Source organism: Pantherophis guttatus, chromosome 1 (assembly GCF_059756535.1).
Source record: "Pantherophis guttatus breed Tessera chromosome 1, ASM5975653v1, whole genome shotgun sequence".
Taxonomy (NCBI): domain Eukaryota; kingdom Metazoa; phylum Chordata; class Lepidosauria; order Squamata; family Colubridae; genus Pantherophis; species Pantherophis guttatus.
Genome location: NC_142063.1, coordinates 17392772 through 17409588, shown reverse-complemented (window position 1 = coordinate 17409588; position 16817 = coordinate 17392772). Strand labels below are relative to the sequence as shown.

Sequence of the window (16817 nt, the reverse complement as noted above, 5' to 3'; positions counted from 1 at the left end):
AAATAAAAATATATTCACGAGAGGTGTACAGATCATGGAACTGCCTGGCAATCTGAAGTATAAAATGATTATACTTCAGTTCAATTTCAGTTCTATTGTATTTCAGAAACCTATATCCTTGATTCTTTTCTTGACACTGTTTTGTATCATTTTTTCTTCCCACCGGTTAGTTTGCCCCTGTTTATTTTCAAACTCATTTCAAACAAACATTGAAGCAAAGAAATTGTTCGGATGAAAATGAGGGACTGAAGTTTTTTAGAAATTAGAATGGGGATAATAGTGACGTTGAAAAATGGAACTGAAATAAATCATGGGTTCTCTCAAATGTGACAAGATGTTGTGAGAGATCTATATTAGAATCCATTAATCCCCATAGTAAGGCATTTACGGATCACTAAAAAATTTCCAACCCATATTGCTTACCTTAATGTTGATAAACGACAGTTGATCAAATCAGGACCAATGTCGCTCTTTTTCAATATATCTCCTAACTAGGTATAAAGAAAAAAACTATGTAATTATTGCCAATAGTAAAACACTATTGCTGACTATATTATGAAAGTCCTATGTGGAAGACTTATTGGACTAATTGGTCTTCTTACCAACTTATCGAAGAATCGTTGTGTTGTGCTGAAAATCCTTGATGTGGGATTAGCCATTTCTGACCTATAGATCAAATTGGTCGCAGTGAAGTTGACCGTAAAGCATTCAGTTGCCGCTGGAAGTTTGGAGGTGGGAGAAAGAGCTGGAAGAGATACAGTGAATTTCAGATATGGAAATCAGAGTTGATAGCATATAATCAGTCCATCAACACTATTTTGTATTTTGCACTTCCTGTCATGAACACAGGGGGTTCAGTGATGCATAACAGAAGTTTAAGCATATGCTTTTCACAGTTTGAAAGTAACTGTTATTCTCAATCTATTGTGGGTCCAGAAAAGGACAAAAAGGAAGATCAGGGGCTGGAAACCAAATTGTGCAAAAGAAAGATTGATGGATTAAACCTGGAGAACAGAGGATTGAGCAGGACTATGGTAGCACTATTCAAGAATATAAAAGAGTACTTTGCAGAAGGGCATGGCCACCCCAGATCACCCCAACGATGCCCTTGAAGTGATGTCCCAGTGCCTGGAGGCCGTACGGATCTGGATGGGGAGGAATAGGCTCAGGCTCAACCCATCCAAAACCGAGTGGCTGTGGTTTCCGACGTCCCGATATAGTCAGTTGGTGTCATCACTGACTATTGGGGGCGAATCATTGGCCCCCACGGAGAGGGCGCGCAACTTGGGCGTCCTCCTGGATTCACGGCTGTCTTTAGAAGAGCACTTGACGGCCGTGACCGGGAGGATTTTTCATCAGGTTTGCCTGATTCGCCAGTTGCGTCCCTTTCTGGATCGGGACTCGTTACGCACGGTCACTCATGCCCTTGTCACCTCTCGCCTGGACTATTGCAATGCTCTCTACATGGGGCTCCCCTTGAGGAGCACCCGGAGGCTCCAACTGGCGCAGAGTGCGGCCGCGCGGGTGGTAATGGGAGCGACATGGCGTTCCCATGTAACACCTCTCCTGCACGAGCTGCACTGACTCCCAGTGGTCTTCCGGGTGCGCTTCAAGGTTTTGGTTACCACCTTTAAAGCGCTCCATGGCTTAGGACCTGGGTACTTGCGGGACCGACGACTACCACCAATAGTCTCCCACCGGCCGGTACGCTCCCATAGAGAGGGGCTCCTCCGGGTGCCATTGGCCAAACAATGCCGACTGGTGGCCCCCAGGGGGAGAGCCTTCTCTGTGGGGGCACCTACTATCTGGAACGAGCTCCCCCCAGAGATACGGAGGATCCCGGATCTGCGCACCTTCCGCTGTGCTTTAAAGACCTTATTATTTCACCAGGCGGGCCTGGCCTAATTTCCCCCCTCTTTAATAAAAGATTTTTAATATTTAAATATCTTTTAGTATTTTATACATTCAATTTTAAAATTGGTTTTAAAAAGTTTGGGGTTTTAAATTTGTCGGGGCCAAAATTATTTAATTTGATTTTATTCTACTTTTAAATTTTGTATGTATGTGTTTTATTGTTTGGCTGTGCACTGCCCTGAGTCCTTCGGGAGAAGGGCGGTATAGAAATCAAATCAAATAAAATAAATAAAATAAAGTCCCAAGGTGCGGAATAAATTCACAAGGCCATTTCTTGTTCAGTGTTACAGAATAGTTTCTAATGGTCATAATCAGAGTTGGAATATCAGAAATCAGTATCCACTCTCTGTTTGAAGATCTCTATTGAACACACCACTTTGGAAAGTGACATGGTATACCGGTTGAAACCTTTTACTATCTGGAAATTTTTCTAATATTGAACCTGCTCCTACATCCCTGTGGTCTCCACCTATCACATGTGGCAAAAGCCTCTAGAGCAGTGATGGCTAATCTTTTCCAGGCCAATTGCCCAAAGCGCGTGAATTCACATGTGTGCACCTGAACCAAAATGCAATGTGAGTGTGGCCCCTGCACATGCCCCCTGCCCCTGTGCATGTGCATCTCCCCCCACACGCACCCCTGGGTGCCCTGCTGAACCCCCACAATGCAATGCGCATATGGCCCCTGCACATGCCCGTGCCCCGTGCATACACATGCCCCCCCCATGCGTAGCAGAGACCTGACGACCAGCTGGCCAGCAAGAGGCATACGCGCATGAGCAGTGGAGCTGAACTGGGGCAACGGCACACATGCCCAGAGAGAGGGCGCTGCATGCCACCTGTGGCACGCATGCCATAGGTTCGCCATCACAGCTCTAGAGCATATTGCTTTACTTGCTCTGCAATCAGTATATTTGGGACAAGGTTAGACATTTTAGATTGTACACCACAGTTGGAGTCCATGGCTCATGATACTTCTGTAATGTGTACTTACTGGTCTGAGGTGGTGCTTCATGATAATCTGAAATGGAAAGAGAATTGCAAAAATGGAAAGAGAGTCACAAAAGAAGGCACAAGAACACACTAAAATGGGAAATCTTTCTCAAGCTCTCCACCAAGAGAAAAATAATATATGATAAATTTTTCTTACACACTTCCAATTATTCCGGGTCAACAAATCTCAGATAGTTGGGTTTTCAAATAATCCGGAAGGTCACCAAATAGTAGCAGCCTTTAGTTTTAGTAGGCCACTGTGAACTAACTCTATATAAAGTGTCCACCTAGTGGTTGCTTGTAAGAAGGTCCTGGGACAACTTCAGAGGAAAATCATCCAGAAGAACAGAGGCAGCAAGCCTGAACAGAAAAGCTCCAAATAAGTATGAAGTGTTAGTAAACACTGCTTTCATGTACTGGTCATCTAGATTTTAGTAGTGCAAATTTGGTATACCTGAAGAAAGTCTTGCAGCCCTCTGGCATCTCTCCAAGGCATCACAGAGAGAATTGCAAAAATGAAAGGAGTGTCACAAAAGAAGGCACAAGAGCACACTAAAATGGGAAGTCTCTCTCAAGTTCTCCAACATGACAAAAATAAGATACGATAAATTCCTCCTACACACTTGTAGCCCTCTGGCATCTCTCCAATGTATTTCAGAGAGAAACTATCATTTAAGTTACATAACATTGGTCAGAACCGATTCAGTTCCAGCCAACCTGATAACCTCTTTGGTCTTCTTCTTACCGTTAACAAAAAGGCTGTTTGGGTCCAAGTTGTACCTCTCCATCTTGGTGAAACTGTTGGTCTCATTTCTGAATTTATGATATATGTTCACCCGATCAAAAGGGGGAGCAGAAGTGGTTTTACGGTAGCAGCAGACACTGTTTACTCCGGTGTTCTTGCCCTCATTCACTGGTCTGAGAATGAAAACACACAATTTAAGATATATTCAGAGAAGCTGTAGAAAACTTAACAGAAAGAAGGTCGCACTTGGATCTACCTGGCAGGCCAAAAAATAAAAGGTGAGGACTTCCAGTTCAGACTTAATACAGGTCTTCTGTATTATTGCAACCTTGACTATTTTGTTGACAGTGGTTTGTTCCATAAGCGTGGCACCTCACAGTTTTCTTCCCCCTGGTTTAACTATTCAGGACCCCCTCTGGGTATTTCCTAGCTGATTTCATTCTTGAATGGCTCCCTACATTAGAGGGACACAGTTCTACCACCCTCTTTTTGGAGTTTTTCTGTCAGTACTCATGTTTCCTCAAATATAAGACCCGGTCTTATACTTTTTTGCCACCAAAAAAGGCACTAGGTCTTATTTTCAGGGGGTGTAGTTACACCTCGTGGCGACGGCACCAACAGCCCCACCCAGCAGGAGTCTGCTGCAGGCCTACTTCTGCAACCGCTTGCCACCGGTCACATGTGTTGCCCCTGGCCTCCGTTTTCCTGTTATCGGCTGCAGAGGGCTTTCCGGAAGGCCTCTGATGGTGAAACGTGGGCCGAGGGCAACACATGTCAATCCGGACTTCGCTTCTCAGCTGTGGAGGGCTTTCCGAAGGCCTCTGATGGCAGAACGGAGGCCGGGGGTGTGAGGTGCGAGTGGTGGCAAGCGCCCATAGAAGAAGTGGGCCGGCAAGGCAGGTGTTGGGGTGTGCGAGGCCTGGCAAGTAGGGCAGGTCCACCCCCCCATCCCCACCTTAGCTTACTTTTTACCATTGCACCTTGCCCCACCCCCTGCACCCTGGAGTGGGCAGGGAGCTTAATTATGGCTTATTTTGGGGGGCAGGTCTTAAATTGGGCACACATGTAAAAATCAAGCTAGGACTTACTTTTGGGGTAGGTCATATTTTTGGGGAAACACGGTATGTTTAATCTGGTGTTTCATTTTAACTTCCACTTCAAACCTTATTGTGGGAAGGAGTGGATGAAGCTAACCGTAGTGCCTCTAGCTAAGTGCTAGGAACTGAATTTTGAAACAAAGAAATCGTTTGGGATGAAAATGTGGAAGGGAGCCTTTTAGAGATTTGTATATCAATGTGATTTGTTACAGACTGGAACTGAAATAGTTTGCTCAAATATCACTAAATGTTGTGATAAGTCATCCCTATATCAGGGCATTTAGATATCACAGAAAAAATCTCCATTCCCTATTACTTACCTTAATGTTGATAAACTACAGTTGATCAAATCAGGACCAATCTTGCTGGCCTTCAATATCTGTCCCAGCTAAGTTTAAAGGAAAAATTATGTATTTATTGTTGGTAGTAAAATACTATTGCTGACTATTTTATGAAAATCTTATGTGGAAGAGCAACTGGGGTAAGCATGCATTTGTCTCCTCACCAATTTACTGAAGACTCTTTGCGTTGAGATGTAGAGCTTTGACTTGGGATTACTCATCTGTTGCCGATAGATCAAATTATTTGTAGTGAAGTTGAGTGTAAAGCATTCAGTTGCCACTGGAGGTTTGGAAGTGGGAGAAACAGCTGGAAGAGAAATAATGGATCTCACATAAGGAAAGCAGAATTGATGATATATAATCTATCCATCAACCTCTGTTTCGTATCTTGCAGTTCCTGTCATGAACACAGGGTTCAGTGGTGCATTACAGAAGTTTAAGAACAAGCATATGCTTTTCACAGTTTGAAATTAACTATTATTCTTGATCTGTTGTGGGTCCAGAAAAGGGCAAGAAGGACGAGCAGGGACAGGAAACCAAATTATGCAATAGAATATTGATAGATTAATCCTGAAGAACAGAGAATCCTGAGCAGGACCCTTTACATTTCAAGAATGTAAAGGGGTATAATTATACAGAAGGGCATGACCAAGATGCACAATAAATTCACAAGTAAGATTCTTGTTCAGTGTTACAGAATAATTTCTAACGGTCATAGTTAAAGATGGAATATCAGAAATCAGTATCCACTCTCTTTTTGAAAATCTCTATTGAATGCACCACTTTGGGAATTGACATGATACACTGGTTGACACCTTTTACTGTCTGGAAAATCCTACATCCCTGTGGTTTCCACACATCGGTTGTGGCAAAAGCCTCTGGGGCATACTGCTATAGTTGCCCTGCAATGGGTATATTTGGGACAAGGTTGGATGTTTTAGATTGTGTACCACAGTTGGAATCTATGGCTCAAGAAACTTCTATAAAGGTGTACTTACTGGTCTGAGGTGATGCTTCATGATAATCTGAAATGGAAAGAGAGTTGCAAAAATGGAAAGAGAGTCACAAAAGAAGGCACAAGAAGACACTGATATGGGAAATCGCTCTCAAACTCCCCACCATAAGAAAAAGAAGCTACAAGAAATTCCTCCTACTTCCAAGTATTCCGTGACAATGAATCTCAAATAATAGGACTGTGAATAGGAATTGTAATAGGATTGTGAAGGTCCCCAAATAGCAGCAGTTTTTGTTTAACTAGGCCACTGTAAACTAAAGTGTCCACCTAGACCAATGATTACTTGTAGGAAGGTCCTGGGACAGCGTCAGGGAAAAATAATCCAGAACAACAGAGCTGAGGTATTTATTAATAAACACTGCTGTCATGTTCTGGCCATCTAGATTTTTGTACCCCAAATTTGGTACAGCTAATGGGAGTCTTGCAGCCCTCTAGCCTCTCTCCATGGTGACCCAGACAGGAACTATCACTGAAGTTACATAACATTGGTCAGAACCGATTCAGTGCCGGCCAACCTCATACTCTGTTAGTCATGTAAGCAATATCTGCTTCTTACCTTTTACAAAAAGACTGTCTGGGTCCAGGTTGTACCTCTCCATCTTGGTGAAACCATTGGTCTCATTTATGAATTTACGATATATATTCACTCGATCAAAAGGGGCAGCAGTAGCGGTTTTACGGTAGCAGCAGACGCTGTCTACTCCGGTGTTCTTGCCCTGATTCACGGGTCTGAGAATGAAAACACACAACTTAAGATATATTCCAAGAAGCTATAGAGGACAGTTGTTAGAATGCAGTATTGAAGGCTACTTCTGCTGATTTCCGGCTGACTGTAATTTGGCAGTTCGAATCTCACCAGGCTCAAGGTTGACTCAGCCTTCCATCCTTCCGAGGTGGCTAAAATAAGGACCCAAATTGTTGGGGACAATAGCAGGGGTGAAATCCAGCAGGTTCTGACAGGTTCTGAAGAACCGGTAGCAGAAATTTTGAGCAGTTCGGAGAACTGGTAGCGGAAATTTAGAGTAGTTCGGAGAACTGGCAAATACCACCTCTTGCTGGCCCCAAAGTGGAGTGGGAATGGGGATTTTGCAATATCCTTCCCCCAGGAGTGGGGTGAGAATAGGGATTTTGCAATATCCTTCCCCCAGGAGTGGGGAGGGGATGGAGATTTTGCAGTATCCTTCCGGTGCCACGCCCACCAAGCCACACCACGCCCACCAAGCCATGCCCACAGAACCGGTAGTAAAAAAAATTGGATTTCCCCACTAGGCAATAGGCTGACTCAGTAAACTGCTTAGAGAGGGCTGTAAAGCACTGTGAAGCCGTATATAAGTCTAAGTGGTATTGCTTTCACAGAGGTAAGTTCGCACTTGGATCTACCTGGAAGATTGAAATGTAAAAGGTGACGTCTGCCAGATCAGACTTAATACAGATCTGCTGAATTATTGCGACCTCGATTCTTTTGTTGACACTGGTTTGTTCCATGAGTATGCCACCTCACATTTTTCCTCTCCCTGATTTAACTATTCAGGATCCCCTCTGGGTATTTCCTAGCTGATTTCATTCTTGAATGGCTACCTACATTATAGAGGCACAATTCTATCACCCTCTTTTTGGAGTTTTGCCATCAGTATCTTTAATCTGGTATTATTAAATACTAAATTCCACCTCAAATCTAATTTTGGGAAGGCATGAAGGAATCTAACCAGGGCACCTCCAGTACAGTGATAGGAACTGAATATTGAAGCAAAGAAATGATTGGGGATAAAAATGCAGGAAGGAGACCTTTAGAAAATTCTATATCAATGTGATATGTTATAGACTGGAACTGAAACAAATTATGGGTTCTGTCAGATATGAGTCCATTTTAGAATCATTTCCTCCCCATAACAGGACATTCATGTGTTACAAAAAAAATTTCCATCTCATATTATTTACCTTAATGTTGATAAATTACAGTTGATCAAATCAGGACCAATCTTGCTGGCCTTCAATATCTGCTCCATCTAGGTTTAAAGGAAAAACTATGTATTTATTGCTGGTAGTAAAATACTATTGCTGACTATTTTATGAAAATCTTATGTGGAAGAGCTATTGTGGTATGCATGCATTCATCTCCTCACCAATTTACTGAAGACTCTTTGTGTTGAGGTGAAGAGCTTTGACTTGGGAATACTCATCTGTTGCCGATAGATCAAATTCTTTGTAGTGAAGTTGACTGTAAAGCATTCAGTTGCCACTGGAGGTTTGGAAGTAGGAGAAACAGCTGGAAGGGAAATAATGGATCTCACATATGGAAGCCAGAATTGATGGTGTATAATCTATCCATCAACCTTTGTTTTGTATCTAGCAGTTTCTGTCATGAACACAGGGGGTTCAGTGGTGCATTACAGAAGTTTAAGAACAAGCATATGCTTTTCACAGTTTGAAATTAACTGTTACTCTTGATCTGTTGTGGATCCAGAAAAGGGCAAGAAGGACGAGCAGGGGCAGGAAACCAAGTTGTGCAATACAAAATTGATGGGTTAGCCAGGGGTGAAATGCTCCCGGTTCGGACTAGATCGCCCAATCTGGTAGCGATGGCGGTGGGTGGTTCGGAGAACCGGTAGCAAAAATCCTTGCCCAACTCTCCCCATGCCAAGCTGAGCCACGCAATCATGAGAGGCTTTTTTTTAATTTTTAAAAGCATTTTTTCTACAACCTCTTCGGCCGAAAAATGCTTTTAAAAGTTTTTTTAAAAAAGCCTCTGACGATCGTGCGGCTCACCTCTTAAGGTTGTAGAAAAAATGCTTTTAAAAGTAAAAAAAAAGTTGGCCATGCCCACCCAGTCACATTACACCCCCCCCCAACCAAGCCATGCCCACAGAATCAGTAGTAACAAATTTTACATTTCACCACTGGGTTAAGCCTTGAAAACAGAGGCCTGAGCAGCATTATGGTAGAATATTTCAAGAATGTAAACAGAAGGGCATGGCCTGTTGTGTAAATTACCAAGATGAACAATAAATTCACAAGCCAGATTCTTGTTCAGTGTTACAGAAAAAATCCTATTGGTCATAATTGGAGATGGAATATCAGAAATCAGTATCCACTCTATTTCAAGATCCCTATTGAATACACCATTTTGGGAAGTGAGATGGCACACTGATTGAAACCTTTTACAGTCTGAAAAATCTAATATTCAACCTGCTCCTACATCCCTGTGTTCTCCTCCCATGGCTCTTGGCAAAAGCCTCTAGGGCATATTGCTTTACTTGTTCTGCAATTGGTACATGTGGGACAAGGTGGACATTTTATATTAGATACCACAATTGAGGTCCATGGCTGAAGAAACTTCTGTGACATGTACTTACTGGTCTGAGGTGATGTTTCATGATAATCTGAAATGGAAAGAGTTACAAAAATGGAAAGAGAGTCACAAAAGAAGGCACAAGAAGACACTGATATGGGAAATCGCTCTCAAACTCCCCACCATAAGAAAAAGAAGCTACAAGAAATTCCTCCTATACAGAACACTTCCAAGTATTCCGTGACAATGAATCTCAAATAATAGGACTGTGAATAGGAATTGTAATAGGATTGTGAAGGTCCCCAAATAGCAGCAGTTTTTGTTTAACTAGGCCACTGTAAACTAAAGTGTCCACCTAGACCAATGATTACTTGTAGGAAGGTCCTGGGACAGCGTCAGGGAAAAATAATCCAGAACAACAGAGCTGAGGTATTTATTAATAAACACTGCTGTCATGTTCTGGTCATCTAGATTTTTGTACCCCAAATTTGGTACAGCTAATGGGAGTCTTGCAGCCCTCTAGCATCTCTCAATGATGACACAGTCAGGAACTATCACTGAAGTTACATAACATTGGTCAGAACCGATTCAGTGCTGGCCAACCTCATACTCTGTTTAGTCATGAAAGCAATATCTGCTTCTTACCATTTACAAAAAGGCTGTCTGGGTCCAAGTTGTATCTCTCCATGTTGGTGAAACCATTGGTCTCATTTATGAATTTATGATATATGTTCACTCGATCAAAAGGGGCAGCAGTAGCAGTTTTACGGTAGCAGCAGACGCTGTCTACTCCGGTGTTCTTGCCCTCATTCACGGGTCTGAGAATGAAAACACACAACTTGAGATATACTCAGAGAAGCTGTATAGGATTTAGGATGATTTCACATAGGTAATCTTGCACTTGGACCTACCTGGCAGGCCTAAAAGTAAAAAGTGAAGTATTCCAGTTCAGAATTAATACAGGTTTGCTGAATTATTGCAACCTTGATCATTTTGTTGACACTGGTATGCTACCTCATATTTTTCTTCCCCCGGTTCAACTATTCAGGATCCCCTCTGGGTATTTCCTAGCTGATTTCATTCTTGAGTGGCTCCATGTATTACAGGGGCACAATTCTATCACCTTCTTTTTGGAGTTTTGCCGTCAGTATTTTTAATCTGTTCTTCTTAAATTTTAAATTCCACTACAAACCTGATTTTGAGAAGGCATGGAGGAATCTAACCAGGGCGCCTCCAGTACAGTGATAGCAACTGAATATTAAAGCAAAAAAATGATTCGGGATAAAAATGCAGGAAGGAGTCTTTTAGAGATTTCTATATCAATGTTTCAGTTCACAGACTGGAACTGAAACAAGGGCCTGGTGGCTCAGCAGACTAAAAGCATTGTGATTAACACCAGCTGTCTGCAATTACTGTAAATTCGAATCTCACCAGGCTCAAGGTTGACTCAGCCTTCCATCCTTTCTAAGGTAGGTAAAATGAGGACTCAGATTGTGGGGGTAATAAGCTGACTTTGTATAAATATACAAAAGTATGAAGGCTATTGCTTAGCGTATTGTAAGCCGCCCTGAGTCTCCGGAGAAGGGCGGCATATAAATCAAAAAAACAAAAACAAAAAACAAAAAACTATGCATTCTGTCAAATATGTCCATTTTAGAATCATTTCATCCCCACAACAGGACATTTATATGTCACGAAAAAAATTTCCATCTCATATTATTTACCTTAATGTTGATAAATTACAGTTGATCAAATCAGGACCAATCTTGCTGGCCTTCAATATCTGCTCCAGCTAGGTTTAAAGGAAAAACTATGTATTTATTACTGGTAGTAAAATACTATTGCTGACTATTTTATGAAAATCTTATGTGGAAGAGCTACTGGGGTAAGCATGCATTTGTCTCCTCACCAATTTACTGAAGACTCTTTGTGTTGAGATGTAGAGCTTTGACTTGGGAATACTCATCTGTTGCCGATAGATCAAATTATTTGTAGTGAAGTTGACTGTAAAGCATTCAGTTGCCACTGGAGGTTTGGAAGTGGGAGAAACAGCTGGAAGAGAAATAATGGATCTCACATAAGGAAAGCAGAATTGATGGTATATAATCTATCCATCAACCTCTGTTTTGTATCTTGCAGTTCCTGTCATGAACACAGGGTTCAGTGGTGCATTACAGAAGTTTAAGAACAAGCATATGCTTTTCACAGTTTGAAATTAACTATTATTCTTGATTTGTTGTGGATCCAGAAAAGGGCAAGAAGGACGAGCAGGGGCAGAAAACCAAGTTGTGCAATAGAAAATGGATGGGTTAACCCTGTAGAGCAGATGTCTGAGCAGGACTATGGTAAAATTTTTCAAGAATGTAAAGAGGTACTATACAGAAGGACATGGTCTGTTCTATAAATTCCCAAGATGCACAATAAATTCACAAGCCAGATTCTTGTTCAGTGTTACAGAAAAATTCCTATTGGTCATAATCAGAGCTGGAATATCAGAAATCAGTTTCCACTCTCTGTTTGAAGATCTCCAATAAAGACACCATCTTGCGGATTGACATGGTGCACTGGTTTACACCTTTTATCTTCTGGAAAATCTTCTCAATATTCAACCTGGCCCTACATCCCTGTGTTTTCCACCCATGGCTCTTGGCAAAAGCCCGTAGGCCCTACTGCTTTACTTGCTCTGCAATCAGCATATTTGGGACAAGGTTGAACATTTTAGATTGTGTACCACAGTTGTGTTCATGGCACAAGAAACCTCTGTAAAGTGTACTTACTGGTCTGAGGTGCTGCTTCATGATAATCTGAAATGGAAAGAGAATTGCAAAAATGGAAAGAGAGTCACAAAAGAAGGCACAAGAGCACCCTAAAATGGGAAGTCTCTCTCAAGCTCTCCACCATGAGAAAAATAAGAGACAATAAATTCCTCCTACACACTTGTAGCCCTCTGGCATCTCTCCAATTTGTCGCATAACATAACATTGATGAGATCCAATTCAGTTCTGGCCAACTTCATAACCTCTTTAGTCATGAAAACCATCTTCTTCTTACCATTAACAAAAAGGCTGTTTGGGTCCAAGTTGTACCTCTCCATCTTGGTAAAACCGTTGGTCTCATTTCTGAATTTATGATATATGTTCACCCGATCAAAAGGGGGAGCAGAAGTGGTTTTGCGGTAGCAGCAGACACTGTTTACTCTGGTGTTCTTGCCCTCATTCACGGGTCTGAGAATGAAAAGACACAATTTAAGATATATTCAGAGAAGCTGTAGAAAACACCACAGAGGTAAGGTCGCACTTGGAACTACCTGGCAGGCCTAAAAGTAAAAGGTGAGGGCTTCCAGTTCAGAATTAATACAGGTCTGCTGTATTACTGCAACCTTCATGATTTTGTTGACACTGGTTTGTTCCATGAGTGTGCCACCTCACATTTTTCTTCCCCCTGGTTTAACTATTCAGGATCCCCTCTGGGTATTTCCCAGCTGATTTCATTCTTGAATGGCTTCCTATATTAGCAGTTCTACCACCCTCTTTTTGGAATTTTTCAGACAGTATTTTTAATCTGGTGTTTCATTTTAAATTCCACTTCAAACACGATTGTGGGAAGGAGTGGAAGAAACCAACCATGGAGCCTCTGGCGAAGTGATAGGAAGTGAAAATTGAAGCAGGGAAATGGTTTGGGATGAAAAGGAGTCTTTTAGAGATTTGTATATCAATGTGATATGCTACAGACTGAAACTGAAACAAACCAGGGATTCTCTAAAATGGGTCTCTGATCCCTGTCCGTGCCATGTCAGAAACCAGGCTCTGCAAACAAGCAGAGTGGGATAAAGACAACATGCCAAACCATGCCCCCTCCAATCCATGGAAAAAACCTCTCTCCACAGAACCAGTCCCTGGTGCCCAAAATGTTGAGGACTTCTGCTCTAAAATATGACTAGATGTTGTAAGACGTCCATATCAGAATCCTTTCGCCCCCATAAAAGGGCATTTAGGTATCACAAAAAAAAAAATCTCCATAACATATTACCTACCTTAATGTTGATAAACTACAGTTGATCAAATCAGGACCGATCTTGCTGGTATTCAATCTCCGTCCCAGCTGGGTGTAAAGGAAAAATGATTTATTGCTTGTGGTAAAACACGATTGCTGATTATTTTATGAAAATCTTATGATGAAGAGCTGCTCGGATAAGTATGCATTTGTCCCCTCACCAATTTACCTAAGAGGCCTTGCCTTGGTTTAATGAAAAAACTATACATTTATTGTGAATAGTAAAATACTGTTGACTGACTATATTATGAAAGTCCTAAGATAAGAGCTATTGGGTATGCATTGACTTTCTTACCAAATTAACGAAGAGTCGTTGTGTTGATCTGAAAATCCTTGATGTGGGATCAGCCATTTCTGGCCTATAGATCAAATTGGTCACAGTCAAGTTGACCGTAAAGCATTCAGTTGCCACAGGAGGTTTGGAGGTGGGAGAAAGAGCTAGAAGAGATAAAGTGAATCTCAGATATGGAAACCAGAGTTGATGGCATATAATCAATCCATCAATCACTATTTTGTATTTTGCAGTTCCTGTCATGAACACGGGGGGTTCAGTGGTACATTACAGAAGTTTAAGAACAAGCAGATGCTTTTCACGATTTGAAAGTAACTGTTATTCTCGATCTGCTGTGGATCCAGAAAAGGGCAAGAAGCACGAGCAGGGACTGAAAACCAAGTTGTGCAATAGAAAATTGATGGGTTTACCCTGTAGAACAGAGGCCTGAGCAGGACTATGGTAAAAGCTTTCAAGAATGTTAAGGGGAACTATACAGAAGGGCATGGCCAGTTCTGTAAATTCCCAAGATGCAGAATAAATTCACAAGCCAGATTCCTGTTCAGTGTTACAGAAAAATTCCTATTGGTCAGAATCAGAGTTGGAATATCAGAAATCAATTTCCACTCTCTGTTCGAAGATTTCCAATAAATACACCATTTTGGGGATTGACATGGTACACTGGTTTACACCTTTTACTGTCTGGAAAATCTTCTAATATTCAACTTACTCCTACATCCCTGTAGTTTCCACCCATCACCTGTGGCAGAAGCCTCTAGGGTTATACTCCTTTACTTGCTTTGCAATCAGTATATTTGGGAGAAGGTTGAACATGTTAGATTGTGTACCCCCGTTGGCATTCATGGCACAAGAAACTTCTGTAAATTATACTTACTGGTCTGAGGTGCTGCTTCATGATAATCTGAAATGGAAAGAGAATTGCAAAAATGGAAAGAGAGTCACAAAAGAAGGCACAAGACTACTCTCTCAAGCGCTGCACCACAAGAAAAATAAGATAGAATAAATTCCTGCTACACACTTGTAGCCCTCTGGCATCTTTCCAATTTTGTCGCAGAGAGAAACTATCATTTTAATTACATAACATTGATGAGATCCAATTCAGTTCTGGCCAACTTCATAACCTCTTTAGTCATGAAAACCATCTTCTTCTTACCATTAACAAAAAGGCTGTTTGGGTCCAAGTTGTACCTCTCCATCGTGGTGAAACCGTTGGTCTCATTTCTGAATTTATGATATATGTTTACTCGATCAAAAGGGGGAGCAGAAGTGGTTTTGCGGTAGCAGCAGACACTGTTTACTCTGGTGTTCTTGCCCTCATTCACGGGTCTGAGAATGGAAAGACACAACTTAAGATATATTCAGAGAAGCTGTAGAAAACTCCACAGAGGTAAGGTCACACTTGGGTCTACTGGCAGGCCAAAAAGTAAAACGTGAGGGCTTCCAGTTCAGACTTAATACAGGTCTTCTGTATTATTGCAACCTTGATTATATTGTTGACAGTGGTTTGTTCCATGAGTGTGCCACCTCACAATTTCTTCCCCCTGGTTTAACTATACAGAATCCCCTCTGGGTATTTCCTAGCTGATTTCATTCTTGAATGTCTCCCTGCATTACAGGGGCACAGTTCTATCACCTTACTTTTGGAGTTTTTCAGTCAGTATTTTTAATCAGGTGTTACTAAATTGTAAATTCCATTTGAAACCTAATTATGGGAAGGCATGGAGGAAGCTAACCGGGTCGCCTCCAGGACCGTGATAGGAACTGAATATTGAAGCAAAAAAATGATTTGGATAAAAATGCAGGAAGGAATCGTTTAGAAATTTCTATGTCAATGTGATATATTACAGACTGGAACTGAAATAAACTATGAGTTCTCTAAAATATGACCAGATGTTGCGAGACTTCCATATCAGAATCCTTTTGCCCCCGTAAAAGGGCATTTAGGTATCACAAAAAAAAAAAAATCTCCATAACATATTACCTACCTTAATGTTGATAAACTACAGTTGATCAAATCAGGACCAATCTTGCTGGTATTCAGTATCCGTTCCAGCTGGGTGTAAAGGAAAAATGATTTATTGCTTGTGGTAAAACACGATTGCTGATTATTTTATGAAAATCTTATGACGAAGAACTGCTCGGATAAGTATGCATTTGTCCCCTCACCAATTTACCTAAGAGGCCTTGCCTCGGTTTAATGAAAAAACTATGCATTTATTGTGAATAGTAAAATACTATTGCTGACTATATTATGAAAGTCCTAAGATAAGAGCTATTGGGTATGCATTGACTTTCTTACCGAATTAATGAAGAGTCGTTGTGTTGATCTGAAAATCCTTGATGTGGGATCAGCCATTTCTGGCCTATAGATCAAATTGGTCACAGTCAAGTTGACCGTAAAGCATTCAGTTGCCACGGGAGGTTTGGAGGTGGGAGAAAGAGCTAGAAGAGATAAAGTGAATCTCAGATATGGAAACCAGAGTTGATGGCATATAATCAATCCATCAATCACTATTTTGCATTTTGCGGTTCCTGTCATGAACACAGGGGGTTCAGTGGTACATTACAGAAGTTTAAAAACAAGCAGATGCTTTTCACGGTTTGAAAGTAACTGTTATTCTCGATCTGCTGTGGATCCAGAAAAGGGCAAGAAGCACGAGCAGGGACTGAAAACCAAGTTGTGCAATAGAAAATTGATGGGTTTACCCTGTAGAACAGAGGCCTGAGCAGGACTATGGTAAAAGCTTTCAAGAATGTTAAGGGGAACTATACAGAAGGGCATGGCTAGTTCTGTAAATTCCCAAGATGCACAATAAATTCACAAGCCAGATTCTTGTTCAGTGTTACAGAAAAATTCCTATTGGTCATAATCAGAGCTGGAATATCAGAAATCAGTTTCCACTCTCTGTTTGAAGATCTCTACTGAACACACCATTTTGGGGATTGACATGGTGCATTGCTTTACACCTTTTACTGTCTGGAAAATCTTCTAATACTCAACCTGTTCCTACATCCCTGTAGTTTCCACCCATCGCTTGTGGCAGAAGCCTCTAGGGCAGACATGTCAAACCTAAGGATT

General features: G+C 41.5%; 1 protein-coding gene across 5 annotated transcripts in view; it reads right to left on the bottom strand.

Moving 5' to 3' along the window:
* LOC117677378 (uncharacterized) overlaps nucleotides 1-16817 on the bottom strand; it is a 78304-nt gene that overhangs the window by 11793 nt on the left and 49694 nt on the right. For 3 of the 5 annotated variants that reach the window (XM_060694624.2, XM_087880965.1, XM_087881026.1), the window contains exons 13-34: nucleotides 16038-16180; nucleotides 15724-15791; nucleotides 14892-15064; nucleotides 14613-14639; nucleotides 13742-13884; nucleotides 13427-13494; nucleotides 12445-12617; nucleotides 12171-12197; nucleotides 11303-11445; nucleotides 11118-11185; nucleotides 10039-10211; nucleotides 9458-9484; nucleotides 8228-8370; nucleotides 8043-8110; nucleotides 6661-6833; nucleotides 6088-6114; nucleotides 5254-5396; nucleotides 5069-5136; nucleotides 3652-3824; nucleotides 2908-2934; nucleotides 603-745; nucleotides 424-491 (exon numbers count right to left, since the gene is read on the bottom strand). In XM_060694624.2, coding sequence (XP_060550607.2) covers nucleotides 424-491; nucleotides 603-745; nucleotides 2908-2934; nucleotides 3652-3824; nucleotides 5069-5136; nucleotides 5254-5396; nucleotides 6088-6114; nucleotides 6661-6833; nucleotides 8043-8110; nucleotides 8228-8370; nucleotides 9458-9484; nucleotides 10039-10211; nucleotides 11118-11185; nucleotides 11303-11445; nucleotides 12171-12197; nucleotides 12445-12617; nucleotides 13427-13494; nucleotides 13742-13884; nucleotides 14613-14639; nucleotides 14892-15064; nucleotides 15724-15791; nucleotides 16038-16180 — 2266 coding nt within the window. The remainder of the gene's footprint in view (nucleotides 1-423; nucleotides 492-602; nucleotides 746-2907; nucleotides 2935-3651; nucleotides 3825-5068; nucleotides 5137-5253; nucleotides 5397-6087; nucleotides 6115-6660; nucleotides 6834-8042; nucleotides 8111-8227; nucleotides 8371-9457; nucleotides 9485-10038; nucleotides 10212-11117; nucleotides 11186-11302; nucleotides 11446-12170; nucleotides 12198-12444; nucleotides 12618-13426; nucleotides 13495-13741; nucleotides 13885-14612; nucleotides 14640-14891; nucleotides 15065-15723; nucleotides 15792-16037; nucleotides 16181-16817) is intronic. The other 2 variants (XM_087881071.1, XM_087881116.1) reach the window with 2 other exon arrangements.